This window comes from Dipodomys merriami, unplaced genomic scaffold (genome assembly GCF_024711535.1).
Source record: "Dipodomys merriami isolate MVZ:Mamm:240054 unplaced genomic scaffold, mDipMer1.0.p SCAF_22, whole genome shotgun sequence".
Taxonomy (NCBI): Eukaryota; Metazoa; Chordata; class Mammalia; order Rodentia; family Heteromyidae; genus Dipodomys; species Dipodomys merriami.
Genome location: NW_027203604.1, coordinates 16,660,876 through 16,676,848, shown reverse-complemented (window position 1 = coordinate 16,676,848; position 15,973 = coordinate 16,660,876). Strand labels below are relative to the sequence as shown.

The following is a 15,973-nucleotide window of genomic DNA, read 5'->3' as shown; positions in this document are numbered from 1 at the left end:
TTTATGAACACTTGTTAGAAGTGAATTTATACAGAAAAAAAGGATAAATCCTTTCTTCGAGGGATGAATTACTGAACATTACACCAAAGCGAATGGTCAGGCATTTTTATTAACCCTACAGTGGATGGGGGAGATTCCAGGAGCCTGCCTGGCACCCCATAGGGTTCTTCTTTAATAGGGCCTTAGGGGGTGGAGAAGTATGTGTGTAGGGGGTGGGCAGGGGCTGCCTTTCTACAAAGGCCAGCCAGCTGACCTGGAAACCTGAGAAAAATCCTGCCCAGACAATGAATATGACCATACCACAGGACCTTCCTCTCGCACCTTCCCTGTCTTCTCTCCACCCAGAAGCCGCTGCTGTGCTGGCTGCTTCTGACTGGCACATGCACATGTCCACTTGGTTCATTTCCCTAAAGATGGCGATTTGGTGAGCAGATGTTTACCCTGCCCTTTGCCAGATGTGGAGCTTGTGCTGTGAGCGCCACTGCAAACCAGCCCTAGGAGGGCTGGAGCTGCGTCAGGGAGACCTTAAGGGAGGTTGAAGCCAGGAGAGAGGGGGCTGTGAGCCCACCACAGGGCTGCCATACTCTCTGGGGCACCCAAAAATACCTGGGGAGGGCCTCTGTCATTTGCACTTGAGTGGCTGGTATACTTCACCTGTTTGATGCTCTTCTGTCTGATTGTGTTTAAAACACTAGAGCGTCTGAGCCAGGGTGTGAAGGAGGACTGGAGTCTCAGGGATGCGAGTGACTCCAACACCCACAGCTTTCATGGGGGCTGGAGCAGGCTCAGCAGCTCTCTGGCTGTTTGGTTCTTCCCGAGTCTCACCTAGGCTGCTTTTCCCAGATAGACAAATGGGGACACTGCCTGATCTGGGAGAGAAAAGCAAAGGCCAAACCCCGCTCCGGACCAGCATGGAGGCCGACATACCTGCGCCGCAGTTCTTGTACTTCTTGTGCTGCCCGTGCAGGACCAGGGCGAACACGACGAGCAGGATGATGAGCAGGCTGGACAGCGCCATCACCAGCAGGAACCACCACTCCTCGTAGAATGGGGCTTCCACTTGAGCTGTGGGAAAGGCCACCCGAGTGCTGAGGGTGGGCTGGGGATGCAGCCACAGCCACCCTCCTCCCCACTCCCCGACTTTTTCTATACAGTCAGCTCCTCCGGGCCTGGAGATCTATAAATCCTGGCCCTGCCGATCCGCTGGCATCTTGCCTAGGATGACGTGAGCTCTCCTGGGGGCTTCCCCAGCCAGCCCGTCCTCAGTCACCACCTTCACCACTTCTTAACCACACCACAGCAACCCAACTCTCCTGCTCGCTCCACTCTCCTCACACCCACCTTGCATCACCCCTGGGGACCTGCTGAGGACCCTGAGCTTGCCTGCCACGAGCAGCACCTTCCTGTGCCTCCTCGCTCCTTTTGCAGTACTGGGGACTGAAGTCCAGGCTTTGTGCTGAGTAGATGAACAGTGTGTCACTTGAGCCACAGCCCCAGTCATTTTTTGCTTTAGTTTGTTTGTTTGTTTGTTTTTTTGTTGTTGGTTGTGGGGCTTGGACTCTGGCCTGGGCGCTGTCCCTGAGCTCTTCAGCTCAAGGTGAATAAGCTACCACTTGAGCCACAGCTCACTTCCGGTCTTCTGGAGGTTAATTGGAGATAGGAGTCTCAGGGACTTTCCTGCCTGGGCTGGCTTTGAACCTTAATCCTCAAGAGCTCAGCTTTCTGAGTAGCTGGGATTATAGGTGTGAGCCACCGGCTGGCTGGTTTGCTTTTCAGATAGGATCTCAAGCTTTGGTTTGAGCGGGTCTCAGATTGCAGTCTTCCTACTCTGTTCCCAGTAGCTGGGATTATAAGCATGTACTATCCTTGGGGTCCTGGGATCCCATCTCGCCCTGGCTGTCACCTGCGGGCACTCCCCAGTTCTGTCAGCTGTCTACCTGTGAGCTTCCTCTATCTGACTGGAGCCCTGGCTTCCAGGCAGGACTGTGCTTTATGTATTTTGCGCCTTTAGAAAAACGGAGTTGAGAAAGGGTTTTGTGTAAAAGCTGCTTTGGCAAAAGCAGACTCTTCCTTCGCTTTTCTTCTCTTTAGTAAGAACAGAAAAATGGGAAATAGCTTCTCAGTGGGTGCCCAGTAGCCCTGGGGTCCCCTCTGTGCTTTTCAGGTGCTTCTCTGTGGGAGACCTGGCTCTGGCATGGGAGGGGGGCCCGCCACCACAGAGCCTCTCACAGGCAAAGCCCAGGGCTGCCTCCAGTGGCCCAAACCACAGAAAGCACATCTACCTGGTGTTTACCATCTCACTGGATGGATAAAGAAAGTGGGAAATTGGCTTTGGATAATGTTACACCACAGGGTTCTTAGGTGATGATAGTATTTTGAATCTAGAAGATAGAAGCGGGTTTTTAGGCTGTGTCTTCCATACGTCATCTAAGAAGGTTGACACATCCCAGCTACGCCCCCCCCTGCCTCCAGGGCACAGAAGCAGGCCCAGCTGTGGACCTGGCCTGTGGGCTTCTCACTGTGGGAAAGGACCCCCATGGTACAGCTGGCATCTTGAGGCCAGGCCAGTGGGTGATGGTGGAGGCTGGGCAGCTCTGGATGCAAGATCTCAGAGACATGCCAAGACACGACGCCCAGGAAGGGACTGGGCACAACCACTGAGCCACTCTGCCATCAGCTGTGCCTGTGGACTTAGTCACGTGGCTCTGGAATGGCTTCATGTGACTTTTCCATACAGAACCTAATAAAGTGGTTCTTCAACTAGTGATCTGGGGAGATGGGTGCTGGGGGGCTCCTGACCCTGTTCTGTGCCGTTTGGGGCACATTTAAATTAAAAAAAATAAGCAAATGAGTACTGCTATCATTATTTCAAATTCTTTTCTTTTTTAAAATGTTTTTAAACCCCTCTGATGAACAGAGGGGTTATAGTTTCAGGTAAAGAGTATATTCCTTTTTGGACAATGTTACCCTAATTATTTTCTTTTGCTCTCTCCCTCCCTCCTTCCCTCTCCCCTTCTTTTCTTCCTTCCCTCTCTCTCTCTCTCTTTTTTCTCTCTCCTTCCCCTTCCTCTCTTTCTCTCTTCCTCCCTCCCTCTCCTTTTTCTCTCTCTCCCTCTCCTTCCTCCCATTCTTCCTCCTCTCTCTTTCCCGTCTCCCTTGGTACTGGGGCTAGAACTGGCACTGTCCCTGAGCTTTTTCACTCAAAGCTGGTGCTGTCTCACCTGAGCCACGGCTCCACTTCTGGCTTTTTGATGTTTAATTGGAGAGTCTCATAGACTTTCCTGCCTGGGCTGGCTTTGAACTTGATCTTCATATCTCAAGCTCCTGAGTAGCTAGAATGACAGGCATGAGCCACTGGAGCTCAGCTTTATTTTTTCTAATTTTCATTTATTACAAACTCACTGGACTCTGCTCACTGGACCACTGTTTTCTCAAAGGGGCAATGCTGGCCTCACACTGTTCCCACTCACTCTGGCATATGTCTCAGACTTCATAAAAAATGAAGATCTAGAGTAAAAAAATCGCAAGGTGGCCGAGACTCTCAACCTGCCTGTAAGGTGTCATCACAGGTGACACTGGGGGTGGCTCTGAAGTCTGAGTTCTTTTTGGCACTGGCCACACCACAGAGACCCCTAACCACACTCCTGTGTCGCTTCCCTAGCAGCTTGGAGACTGGGGAGTGCCTGGCCAAAATTTAGCACTGCCCTCTCCTCTCACTGATGCACTGATATATGATGCATGTGAGTATGTATGTATGTACGTGTGTATGGGTGAATGGATGAGTGGATAGATGGGTAGATGGATGGATGGGTGGGTGGATGGATAAACGGATGGATGGGTGGGTGGGTGGATGGATGGATGGATGGATGGGTGGGTGGGTGGATGGATGGATGAGCAGATGGTGGTTGCATGGGTCTAATTACCCCTTCTTCCTGTGGAAAAAGGGCTGTTCCTCTCCAGTGCCCTGGAAGGGCCCCTACCTGACACTGCTGTGGAAGGGCTACTGGGCTCCCCATAGCCGGCCTTGTTCACAGCTACCACCCGAAACTCGTACGTCACCCCTTGCCGGAGCTTGTCCAGGCCGACGGTGTAGGAAGTGGTGCTCTGGGGAATGTCCTTCACAAACATGTCCCACAAACCTTCATCTGCAAAGGGAAGCATGTTGGAGGTCAGGCTGGTTCTCCTCCCAGATACCAGCCCTGCTACCTGGAGCTTGCGTCATTGCTCAATTTTTTTTTTTTTTTTTTTTTTTTTTGTTGGTCGTGGGGCTTGAACTCTGGGCCTGGGCGCTGTCCCTCAGCTCTTCAGCTCAAGACTAGCACTCTACCACTTGAGCTACAGCACCACTTGTGGTTTTCTGGTGGTTTATTGGAGATAAGATTTTCAGGGACTTTCCTGCCTGGGCTGGCTTTGAACCTCGATCCTCAGATCTCAGCCTCCTGAGTAACTAGGATTACAGGTGTGAGCCATTGGCGCTGGCAGAAACAATTTTAAGTGTTCACGGATCGACAAACTAAAACATGGAGTATGTCCACAAGGGAATATGACACAGGCTTATAAAGAAAGGACTTTTTTTTTTTTTTTTTTTTTGTTGGTCGTGGGGCTTGAACTCTGGGTGCTGTCCCTCAGCTCAAGGGGAGCACTCTACCACTTGAATCACAATGCCACTTCTGGTTTTCCAATTATTATTTGGAGATAACAGTCTCACGGAGTTTCCTGCCTGGGGTTGGCTTTGAACTGTGATCCTCAGATCTCAGCCTCCTGAGTAGCTAGGATTACAGGCACGAGCCACCAGTGCCTGGCAAGAAAAGACATTTTGACCATTTTGACATGTCACAGCAGGGATGAGCCCTGAAGACTCTAAGCACTAAGGAAATTAAACCTGTTACAAAAGGCCACATACTGGGAGACTCTCTTAGATGAGGTCCCTAGAGCAAACAAGTAATAAGATCATCAACATAACAACAAAACTAAAGACTTCACAGCACCTGGCTATGGATCAGACAGAATATGGAGGTACACAGCCCTGGTGCAGGGCTTACTCTGCTCATGACCTGTGTGACCTCAGGCAGAGTCCTGAACCTCTCTGGGCCTCATCTGCAGCACAATGTTAACCAATGCATCTATACTGTAGGTTTGCTTTGAGGATTAAACACGTCTTTTGTTTACATAGTGCTTACAGCAGTGTTTCACACATAGTAAGCACAACACGAGTGTTTGTAAAATCAAGTATAAATTTGCTCCCTGAGGAGGCTGTTTGCTAAAAGGTAGGCTCTGAGCCCAAAGTGTTCATTTGAAGTAGCAATCCTTCACAAATTATATTTTCTTTTATAGTCGCAGGTACGTGATACTTTGAAAAGCAGGAGACGTGGGGAGGAAGAGCGATCTGAATATGCATGAGCATGTGCTGACAGCTTTATGGGGCCTGAAGGCAACTGAGCCTCAGATCCCACACCTCAGTGTGAGCACAGGGACAGGTAAGTCTACCATAAACGGGAGGAAATGTGCCTGGGTGGAAGACTATTTGCAAAGGACTTAAGAGTTCACCCCAGTGGAAGTCCTTATAGGCACAGGTTAATGAAGGAGTAGATGTGAGTGATTTTAAAGGCACAGGCAGATAAATGAAGTCAAAATATTTACACTTACAGTCAGTTCTCATCAAGACACCTATCACAGGATTAACGTCAAAGTGGCAAGTCATAACTTAAAAGTGCTTTTCTTCCCCCTACCTAAACTATTAAGGTTCACACACAGACTGGTTGTTGAAGTGGTATATATCTTCGTATGTAAATTTTGCATAAGGACATTGGGAGCAGGCTGGCGTGCCCCTTTACTTCTCCTCCTCCATGGGGGTCACATTCGTATTCATGTAAGGCTCTTGAATTTTTTTTTTGGTCGGGGGTGGGGCTTGAATGCTGGGCCTGGACACTGTACCCGAGCTCTTCAGCTCAAGTCGAGTGTTCTACCACTTGAGCCACAGCGCCACTTCTGGTTTTCTAGTAGTTAATTGGAGATAAGAGTCTCACCGACTTTCTTGCCTGAGCTGGCTTTGAACCGTGATCCTCAGATCTCAGCCTCCTGAGTAGTTAGGATTACAGACATGAGCCACTGGTGCCTGGCAAGGCTCTTGAATTTTTTAAGAGTTCAATAAATATCACTCTTCTTTCCTCTACCCTCTTTCCCTTCCTCCCTCCCTTTTCCCATTCATTCATCCATCTACTGTGTGTGTGTGTGTGTGTGTGTGTGTGTGTGTGTGTGCGTGCGTGCGCTCACGCACATGTGTGCACATGCGCTCCTACTAGGGCTTGAACTAAGGGTCTGGGCAGTGTTCCTTAGCTTTTTTGCTGAAGCCTGGTGTTCTACTACTTGAATTTCAGCTCCATTTCCAGTTTTTTGTTGGTTAATTGGAGATAAGAGTCTTACGACTTTCTTGCCCAGGCTAGCTTTGAAACGTGAGTAGCTAGGATAACTAGCCTGAGTCACTAGTGCCCAGCCCATCCATCCATTGACTTATCCACCCATCCACTTACCCACCCATTCATTTATCCATCCACTTATCCACTCATCTACTCATTGCTTACCCATCCACACATCTATTATCTACCTACCCATCCATTCACACACCAATCTTTACATTCCATGGCCTCTCTCAGGGCCTCAGTAAGCAATGACCACTATCATTTTATTTCGTGCATATTACAATTGAACAAGTCATTGTTTCAAGGGCTTTTAATGTTGAAGCAATTATGGACTGTTACTTTCCTTCTTAAAAAAGGTAATTTAATGCTGGATGCTGGTGGCTCACACCTGTATCCTAGCTACTTGCGAGGATTGCAGTATGAAGCCAGCTCAAACAGGAAAGTCCCCACGAGACTCTTATCTCCAATTGACCATTCAAAAACTAGAAGTAGTGCTGTGGCTCAAAGTGGGATAGTGCTAACTTCGAGCTAAAAAGAGCTCAGGGACAGTGCCCATGACCTGAGTTCAAGCCCCCAAACTGACAAAAATAAAAATAATAAAAAAAAAGAATTTAATGTTGTAAAAGCCTAAAGACAAAAATACTGACTTGCAAAAAAAAAATACTGATTTGCAAACTGAGTATTGTTTAAATCCACTGAAATGAGGAACCCAGAATCTAGAGCTCTGGGCACTCTGTATGAGCTCTTCAGTCTGCATTACTGCTTCTGTAATACTTTCCTGCCAAGGATGGGGGAGGGGTGGGGGTGGGGAATGGAGGGGGGGTGTGGGAGTGGCGGCTCTTCTTTCCTTACCATCCCCTGAAGGCCATACTTTATTTTAAGCACCCTGTCACAGTTCCAGGAACTGGGTGCTTTTTTTTAAAAAAAAAAAAAACATTTTGAAATATTGATATAGAATCCTAACACTGAACGATTTATTTGGCAATCCATTCGCACTCAAAAATGGGAGGGCAAAGTCATACCAAGATCATTTCGTTCTGAGTTAACAGGAGAAAATTCACATTTTTATTCTGCTTAATTCTGGCTTCCCCAAATTAGCATATTCAGCATTTTATACTCCAGTTGTGACTCACTGGGCTATTTATCCATAGCAATATTTACACCACAATTGCAAGTGGGTAAGGGGGGAAAAAGGCCTGGCAGCCGCCAGAGTATGCGCTCTGTTTCTCAACTGTGGATTGTTTTTCTCATTTGTATTATGCTGTTAAATATCTCAATAAATCAATGAGGGAGAAAAGTATCTATACAAATTAGCAGGAAAAATAACATTACAGAACTATTAGCAATAATGAGATTTGTGCAACTGAGTTTCCATGCGCCAGGAAGATTCCCCAGCGCCTGGATCTTCCATCTCAGTCAGCACTGGGGAGGACAATAGGACTGTGTCCTTCCACAAGAGAAAACCACATCCTTAGCACTCAGCGCTGGTGGGGTGGTCAGGAGACTCCGTCCCACTGAGATGCTGGGGAGCACAGCCTGCTTTCCTCCTCTGCTCCGCTTGCCAATGCATCACCATCCTGAGAAAGCCAGGACTTGGCTAAAAGAGCACAGTTGCTGCTCTGCAGAGCCAGATACCTGGGTGAGGCCTGGGTGGCTGACCTTCTGATGATCCATGGTGATCCATGGTGATTGGTGATTGATCCTTGCTGACTGCTCTCTGGATAGTTGATTGCTGGGTAACTGATCCATGAATGACTGATCCTCAGGTGACAGACCCCTGGATGGATGACTGATTCCTGAGTGACTTATCCTAGATATCAGATCCATGGATAATTTCTGGATGATCCCTGGGTGATTGATCCATGAATAATTGATCTTCAGGTCACAGATCTCTGAATGATTGCCCTAAGTGACTGATCCTGGGTGACTGATTCCTGATGATCGCTGGGTGATTGATCCCCTAGGTGATTGATCCATGAACGATTGATCCTCAGGTCACAGATCTCTGAATGATTGTCCTAAGGGACCTCCTGGATGGGATGATTGATTCCTGAGTGATTGTTTTCAGGCTGACTGATCTCTGGATAACTGATCCCTTGGTGGTCGATCCTCTGATAATTATCCTTAGATGACCAATTCCTACATGACTGATCCCCAGGTGATTGATCTCTGATGACAGTCCTGAGTGACTGATCATGGATGACAGATCCTGAATGATCTTTAGGTAATCCCTGGCTGATTGATCCCTACATGATTGGTTCTTGGCTAGCTGATTCCTGGGTGACTGATCCTCTGGATGACTGATTGATTCCTGGTGTCTGTCTCTAAACTTTCTGGACTGAGGTCCACCCCCAGGCTGGACTAGTGTCCTATCAATGTGCTGGAAAGTCAGGAGGTCCGTACAATGTACAATGAGCTCCAGTTTCATCCCTCCCTTCCTGGCTGCGGAAAGGAATGCTTTCCCAGACTTCCATTATGGAGACGCTGTCCAGAGAAATCCCACCTGAGATCTTCAGAAAGCTGGGGAGCCACGGAAATGAAGACTTTGCAAATATTCCTCAGTGAGTGCCACTGCTGCTGCAGCCTTGGGAGGGAGGCGGGTTAGGAGTGAAGCCATCTAAACACAGACATCTCTTCTGGTATAAACAGGCTTTGCTATTGGAGAGCAGTCTGGTTGGCAGTGGACGGAATGAGTCAGCTTTCCTGTGTCACGCCAGCGTCTCCCTGCCCTGACAGGAGAGGCACAGCTGCTCACAGGCGCTGTCCTGACAAGCCCCGAGTCATAATCACCTCCTTCCTGAACTGAGCTCAGAGCAGCAGGTCTGGGGGGAGGCCAGGTATCGCTGGATGAATCCCCCCAACACCCAGGACCGAGCTGCAGGTATCAGGGCAAACGCCATGCCAATACAAAAGTTTGATTTCACGGATAATTAAACAGGGTCTCCATGCTGAATGAAACTGTCATTCAGTGCCCGAGATTTCTGGTTCCGCTAACTCACACAACCAACAACCTGACTGTCAGCCGGGAGCTCTGAGCAAATGGAAGGCTGTCAGCTGTTTATTTCTTAAATGCTGCTATTTCTCTTTGTATAAATGGCCAAGCTAGGCGAGGAATTTAAGTGGAACAGGCGAAGCTTAACCACAAGAACTAAATGCAGCTGCTAATAAAAATGCCTTCTATCTGGTTCTCGTTCAAGGTAAGCGACAGCCTGCAACGCAAGTCATCATACAGAGGCAGCAGGTGAAGGGGACCCATCCCAGAGAGGAGTGGGACCCACAGGCTGACAAAGGCCACAGACATGGCCTCGAGAAAAACAAGAGGCCAGCAAGGGCAGAGGCATGAGGCAGAGCATTGGCTGTGGTTCACCTGCCATAGCTGTTGACTTGGGACCTTTTGCAAATATTAAGACTTCAGTGTGTGTGTGTGTGTGTGTGTGTGTGTGTGTGTGTGTGTGTGTGTGTGTGTGTGTGTGTGTGTGTGTGTGTGTGTGTGTGTGTGTGTGTGTGTGTGTGTGTGTGTGTGTGTGTGTGTGTGTGTGTGTATGTGCATGTTAGGGGGGTGGGAAATAGGATTTTTGTTCTTCTTTTTGGGGGGAGGGAGGGGTCATGAGGCTTGAACTCTGGGCCTGGGCGCTGTCCCTGGGCTCTTCAGCTCAAGGCTAGCACTCTACCACTGAGACACGGCGCCACATCTGGTTGTTTATGTTGGTTAATTGAAGATAAGAGTCTCAAGGACTTAACTGCCCAGGCTGGTTTTGAACTGTGATCCTCAGATCTTAGCCTCCTGAGTAGCTAGGATTACAGGTGTGAGCCACCGGCACCTGGCTTTATTCTTCTTTTCTCTTTTTGGAAAGACAGTCTTACCATAGACCCCAGTCTGGGCTCAAACTCTTGCTTCTCTTGCTTCTGCCTCCTGAGTACTGAGATTATAGGTATGCACTACCATGCTTGCTTCAAAAATACTGATTTCCCTCCTACTTCCATTGAAAACTCCGAATGCCAAAGATTGGCAATGAACAGAACAAATGGGAGGGACCAGACACACTCCCAGGAGAACTGGCAACAGACAGGCCCAATCCCTCACTTGGAGGCTTAGCAGCATCATCTGTGAAAAAAGCAGTGCAATGTTCTCCTGCCTTGCATGCGTCCTAAATATGTATTTCATGGCTGCTTTGGAGAGGAAAGTATATTTATAGTTCCTTTAGTGCCATTCCAGTCTATTGTGTAAATATGTAAATTAGGCTCTGTGATCTACACAGTAAAATGCCTCAGAAGCATTTGTGTAAATAAATCACCCTCATCTACCCACTGCATAGCCGCGATTGCCTTTGGGAGAGCTTTGGCGACAGGGCTGTGGAAGGACTTGCAGATAGCCAGAGAAAGGAGAGCACGGGCTGGCCATCCTGGTAGAAATCAGTGGCCATATGTTTGGCCACATCCAGTGACCTCTGTCTCCAGGAACAAGACAGCTCTGTGTCTTGACTGGATCCTTGTGTCATTAGTTACTGCTTAGGTTTATGGCCCTGGGATATGGCAGCCGGCGGGGGGGGGAGGGGCTCTTCAACAGATTCTACAGGGGTTAAAATGATGACAGGCACCAAAGAGGGAGAGGTCACCCTGGATGCCTGAGCTCCAGCTCAAGGGCCATGTCTTGTAGCTGGACAGCACTGGTGTGTGCACCATCTCCGGAAGGCCACGTGAAGGTTTGTCTGGAAGGGGTGATGCTAGGTCAAGCAGAACATCTGGATCATGGGGTCTCAACTCCATGTGACTCTGTGTCTGAGCACCACACCCTGAGCACCCACAGGGGACTTGGCGCAGTACCCCGTGGGTATTATTCTTCCTGACAACCTGGGCTCCTAACACCCTCCATAAGCCACTCCCCCGCCTGTGGATTGTCTTGCCAGAGAGCTTCAGTGGAGAAAATGAGAAGTTACAGCATTTAATGTTCTGTGTAATGAGGCCTGAAATAGATGACAGCTGAGATCCAGAGCCCCCAGGGCCCAGCAAGGTGTTTAAATATTGACAATCCATAAAAAGCCCATGCATTCCGCTGTGTGCTGCTGCTGACCCAAGCCACAAGGGTGGGGGGTATCTTCCTCGACTTGGTATGGAAAGCTTTGGGGCCGGCAGACTGCTGGGGTTCAGCTCATGAGGGAAGAAGAGAAAGCGCTGGCAGTTGCCTTCTCATGTCCAGTGACACACTGGACATAAAACCAGCAATGCCACTGAGGAAGATGGACATCTTTGGGGTTAGCATCTTGCCTGGGCTCCTTAGGGGTCAATTTCCACGTGCTGGGCCACCCCACTGAGAGCAGGAGGCCAGGGAGAGGCCCCAAGAGCATGCCAATTAGCCTTCTCCTCCAGGCTGTCCTGGTGATGTCCTTCTTACAGCCTAGGAATGGAGACCTTACCCATCTTGGGAAGCCGGGAGCTGAGTCCATAGGCCTTTGGTGCTGAGATCAGGCAGTGTGTCTGGCTGGTGACATCATATGTTGGTGCCCTTGACTGAATAGGGTGAGTCCACTCATGGTTCTTGATTCTAGAACTTCTCTTTGGAATCACGGTACAGTCCCAATCATTGTAAGAAGGGGTATGAAAGATCCCCAGGCTCTCACCATTCCCCCAAGGGTAACTGTCCACGACAACATCACTAGCAGGAGGGGGACTCTGGTGAGGCACAGGATACTCCCTCTGGAGCTTCTCACAGGCATAGCCCTGGAGAGTTTTCAGGTGTCATCTTGGAGATGGCAGTTGGGTAGAAAGAAGCCATTTGGCACGTTTGACAGACTGCCCAGCACAAGCTGCTTAACCTGGTCTTGGCACCAGGGACTCCTCTGGCAATTAGCTGATTCTCAAGGACACCTTCTCAGAAGGGTTTACTTGTGTCTGTGTGTGCGTGTGTGTCTGTGTGTGTGTGTATATGTGTGTGTGTACATGCATGTGAGTGCATGTGTGTATGCACCAGTACAAGGGTTTGAACTTAGAGCCTGAGTGCTGTCCTTTAGCATTTTCATTCAAGGCTGGCACTCTTGAGCTGGTTAATTGGAGATAAAAGTCTCAAGGACTTTGCATTATGTTCCTTTGTTTCTAATTATTTCAGCTTTTTTTTTTTTTTTGGGTCCGGTCGTGGGGCCTGAACTCTGGACCTGGGCACTGTCCCTCAGCTCTTCAGCTCAAGGCTAGCGCTCTACCACTTGAGCCACAGCACCACTTCGGCTCTTTTCTTTTTGCTTATGTGGTGCCGAGGAATCGAACCCAGGGCCTCAGGCATACAAGGCAAGCGCTCTACCACTGAGCCAACTTCCCAGCCCTCTCAAGGACTTCTCTACTTGGGCTGGCTTCCAATGATGATCCTCAGCTCTCAGCCTCCTAAAGTAGCTAGGATTACAAGTGTGAGCCACTAGCTTCCAGCTCAGAAGGGTTTTTGATGCATAAAGTAAAACTGAGAAGGAAACCCACTCCATTGAGATGCTTCTATAATCCAGGGTGCATGGAAACATCTGGTGACCTCGGTCTCCTGGTAAAGCTAGAGGTATGCACCGTGTGATTTCCTCTGAGCTCCACACAGGTTTGTGGAAGACAGCTGACACAGGCAGCCTAGGACCACTGTTGTCCTTGGAGCAAATAAGAAGTCTATACTTCTTTATGAACTCACCAGATAAGAAGGTCTAGAAAGCAGGGTGTCCATTGCTCACGCCTATAATCCTAGCTACTCAGGAGGCTGAGATCTGAGAATCATGGTTCAAAGCCAGCCAGGGCAGAAAAGTCGATGAAACTCTTATCTCCAATAAACCACCTGAAAACCAGAAGTGGCAGTATCACTTTTTGCTGAAGAGCTGAGGGACAGTGCCCAGGCCCAGAGTTCAAGCCCCACAACTGACAAAAAAAAAAAAAAGTTCTGGAAGGTTTAATAATGAACCATTGTTTCAAAGCTGTGGTGAGTAGACATGACATTGAGAATTATCTGTAGGATGAATTATCTGTAGGATGTTGTCTACTGATGACATCCCAGGAAGTTTCTCATCCTCCAAGATCGGTAGAGTTACAGCTGCCCCAAGCTGCAATTTCCTGTGTGGAAGTCCTGACCACCTCTGCCTCACAATGACCTAGTTGGGGATAGGGCTGTTAAAGGGACTTATGGCCAGAGATACACACACAAAGAGAAGGCCATGTGAAATAATAATAGACAGGTAGCCAGGCATGGTAGCTTAAGACTGTAATCCTTGCTACTTGGGAGGCAAAAATTGGGGGGGTTGAGTTTCAAGGCCAGCCTGGCATAGAAGTTTCTGAGTCTGTCTCAACTAGTAGCTGGATGAGGTGGCACACACCTGTCATCCCAGTTACCAGGGAAGCACAAGTTGGAAGACTGCAGCTCTGGCTGGCTGGACAAAGTTCCTACATTGAAAACAACTAGGTAATCCAGTGTGAGTAGCTCACGCCTGTAGTCCTAGGTAGTTAGGAGGCTGAGATATAAGGATCACAGTTGAAAGCCAGCCCAGGCAGAAAATCTGAGCAACTCTCATCTCCAATTAACCAGTAAAAATTCAGAAGTGGAAATGTGGCTCAAATGGTAGAATGCTAGCCTTGAAGAAAAAAAAAAAAAAGCTAAGCAATAGCACAAGAACCTGCGTTCAAGCCCCAGTACTGGCACACACAGAAAAAGACAAAACAAACAAAAATGAAAATAACCAAGGTACAAAGAGGCTGGGGACATGGCTCAAGTGGTAGAGAGCTTGCCTAGTAAGTGTGGGGCCCTAAGTTAAAACAAACAAACAAAGCAGAGAGAGGAGTGATGCATATATGAGCAAAGAAATACCAAGAAATGCCAATAACCATCACAAGTTGGAGAAAAGCAAGAAACAGATTCTCCCTCTCATCATTCCGTGGGAACCAACCCTGCCAATGTCTTGCCCTTGGCCTTCTGGCTTCCAGGGTGTCCAGACGAAACATCTGCATTCTCTTTCCCATTTGAGTTTCTCGATCTTCTGAATTTCATCCACCAACTCTGCTTATCAGTCCATATTCTGATGCTGTAGCAAAATATCTGAGGCTGAGTTCTTTCTTAAGCATCTAGGTTTCTTTAGCTCACAGTTCTGGAGCTTTCAGAGAATGGTTCTAGGAATGAGTTCTAGTCTGGTGAGGTCCCTGGCTGTGTCACACATGGCACTTTGTGTCTGGGAGAGAAGGATGCTTGGCACGACAGGACACCAACCAGTGTGGGGGTGATCTAACTCTTTTCTAACATCTACCACAGGAGCCCAGTGCTAGTCCCTCTGCAAATCAGCATCCTCCCCTTGACCAACACAGCACCTCCTAGACTCCACCTCTTTAAGCTTCAGCCACCTCCTACTGCCACCAAACCTGGACCAAGACAAACTGTGCTCTCCATGTACCATGCACCATGATCCAACCATAAAGAAAAACGAAATTCTGTCATTCGCAGCAGAATGGATAGAGATGGAGAACACATGAAGTGAAAAAAGCCAGACACAGAAAAACAAGTACTGAGTATCTTCTCTCAGATATGGAAACTTAAGTCCACCTAAAGGTAGAGCTGTGATTCTTAGGGACTGGGGAGGGGAAAGGGAAGGAGGAGGAAGGGAGGGTTAGGGAGGATGGGAAGAAAGGGGAGAAGGTTAGAGGAGGAGGAGGAGAGGGAGTCAGAGATGTGCTTGCATTTGGTCAATGAACACTATATACATGTATAAAAATACCATGCTTAATCCCATTCCCATTCATCCCACTATGAATAATTACTACGTGTGAGTAAAGAGAGCGGAGCGGATAGGAAAGCTGGAAGGAGGGGTATAGATGATTCTCCATGTGGCTAGACGGGATCTGACACCTGGTTTCCAAAGCCTAAAAGGTGCAGGAGCCCATTTGTCCATGGGTTCTACTGCTCCTACCATAGGCTGCTGGCATCGGACCCCGAGCCCAGCCCCTGAACACACTCCTGGAACTTTCCAAGGGGCTGAATGTCAGTAAATGCCCTGATCCTCACCTACCTGTTCCTGAGAAGGACAAATACCATCATGGCTCAACCATCAGGAGCATAAGCCTAGGCATTAACAGTACAGCTATGCTTATGGAGACTGAAGAGGAGAGAGGGACGTAAGCATCTCCTTGGACACAGGTCCTCCCTCACCCCTGTAGAGAAATATGGGGCCAAGGGGCCATGACCCTGAAACTCCTGGACCATTGACTTCAGCTTGGCTAAGATTCCATTGCTTGGGTCATGCTGGTCTGGTGGCTGGGCAGGTGCACAGGGGCAAGAGCAGCTGCTAGGCCCAATTGTCCTTACCTGAGGGTCTAGCCTCAATGACGTAGCCTGTGGTGGGTGTGTCGCCGGCGTTCCCCTCTGTCCACTGCAGCGTCAGCTCAGAGGAAGACTTGGTAATCATGATATCTCTAGGTGACCCTGGGGACCCTGTGAGGTAAAAGGAGAAGAGAGGGTGGACATTGGCCTTGAGGGAACTGACTCTCATGCTCCAACAGGTTTCATTTTTTTCTCTTCCTTTTTGACAGTACTGGTGTGTGTGTGTGTGTGTGTG

At 48.6% G+C, this 15,973-nt stretch overlaps 1 protein-coding gene across 4 annotated transcripts in view; it reads right to left on the bottom strand.

Annotated features, from left to right (window-relative positions):
• Sdk1 (sidekick cell adhesion molecule 1) overlaps positions 1-15,973 on the bottom strand; it is an 824,227-nt gene that overhangs the window by 22,488 nt on the left and 785,766 nt on the right. For all 4 annotated transcript variants that reach the window (XM_070033470.1, XM_070033473.1, XM_070033471.1 and 1 more), the window contains 3 exons: positions 15,724-15,849; positions 3,981-4,145; positions 928-1,065 (listed from right to left, as the gene is read on the bottom strand). In XM_070033470.1, coding sequence (XP_069889571.1) covers positions 928-1,065; positions 3,981-4,145; positions 15,724-15,849 — 429 coding nt within the window. The remainder of the gene's footprint in view (positions 1-927; positions 1,066-3,980; positions 4,146-15,723; positions 15,850-15,973) is intronic.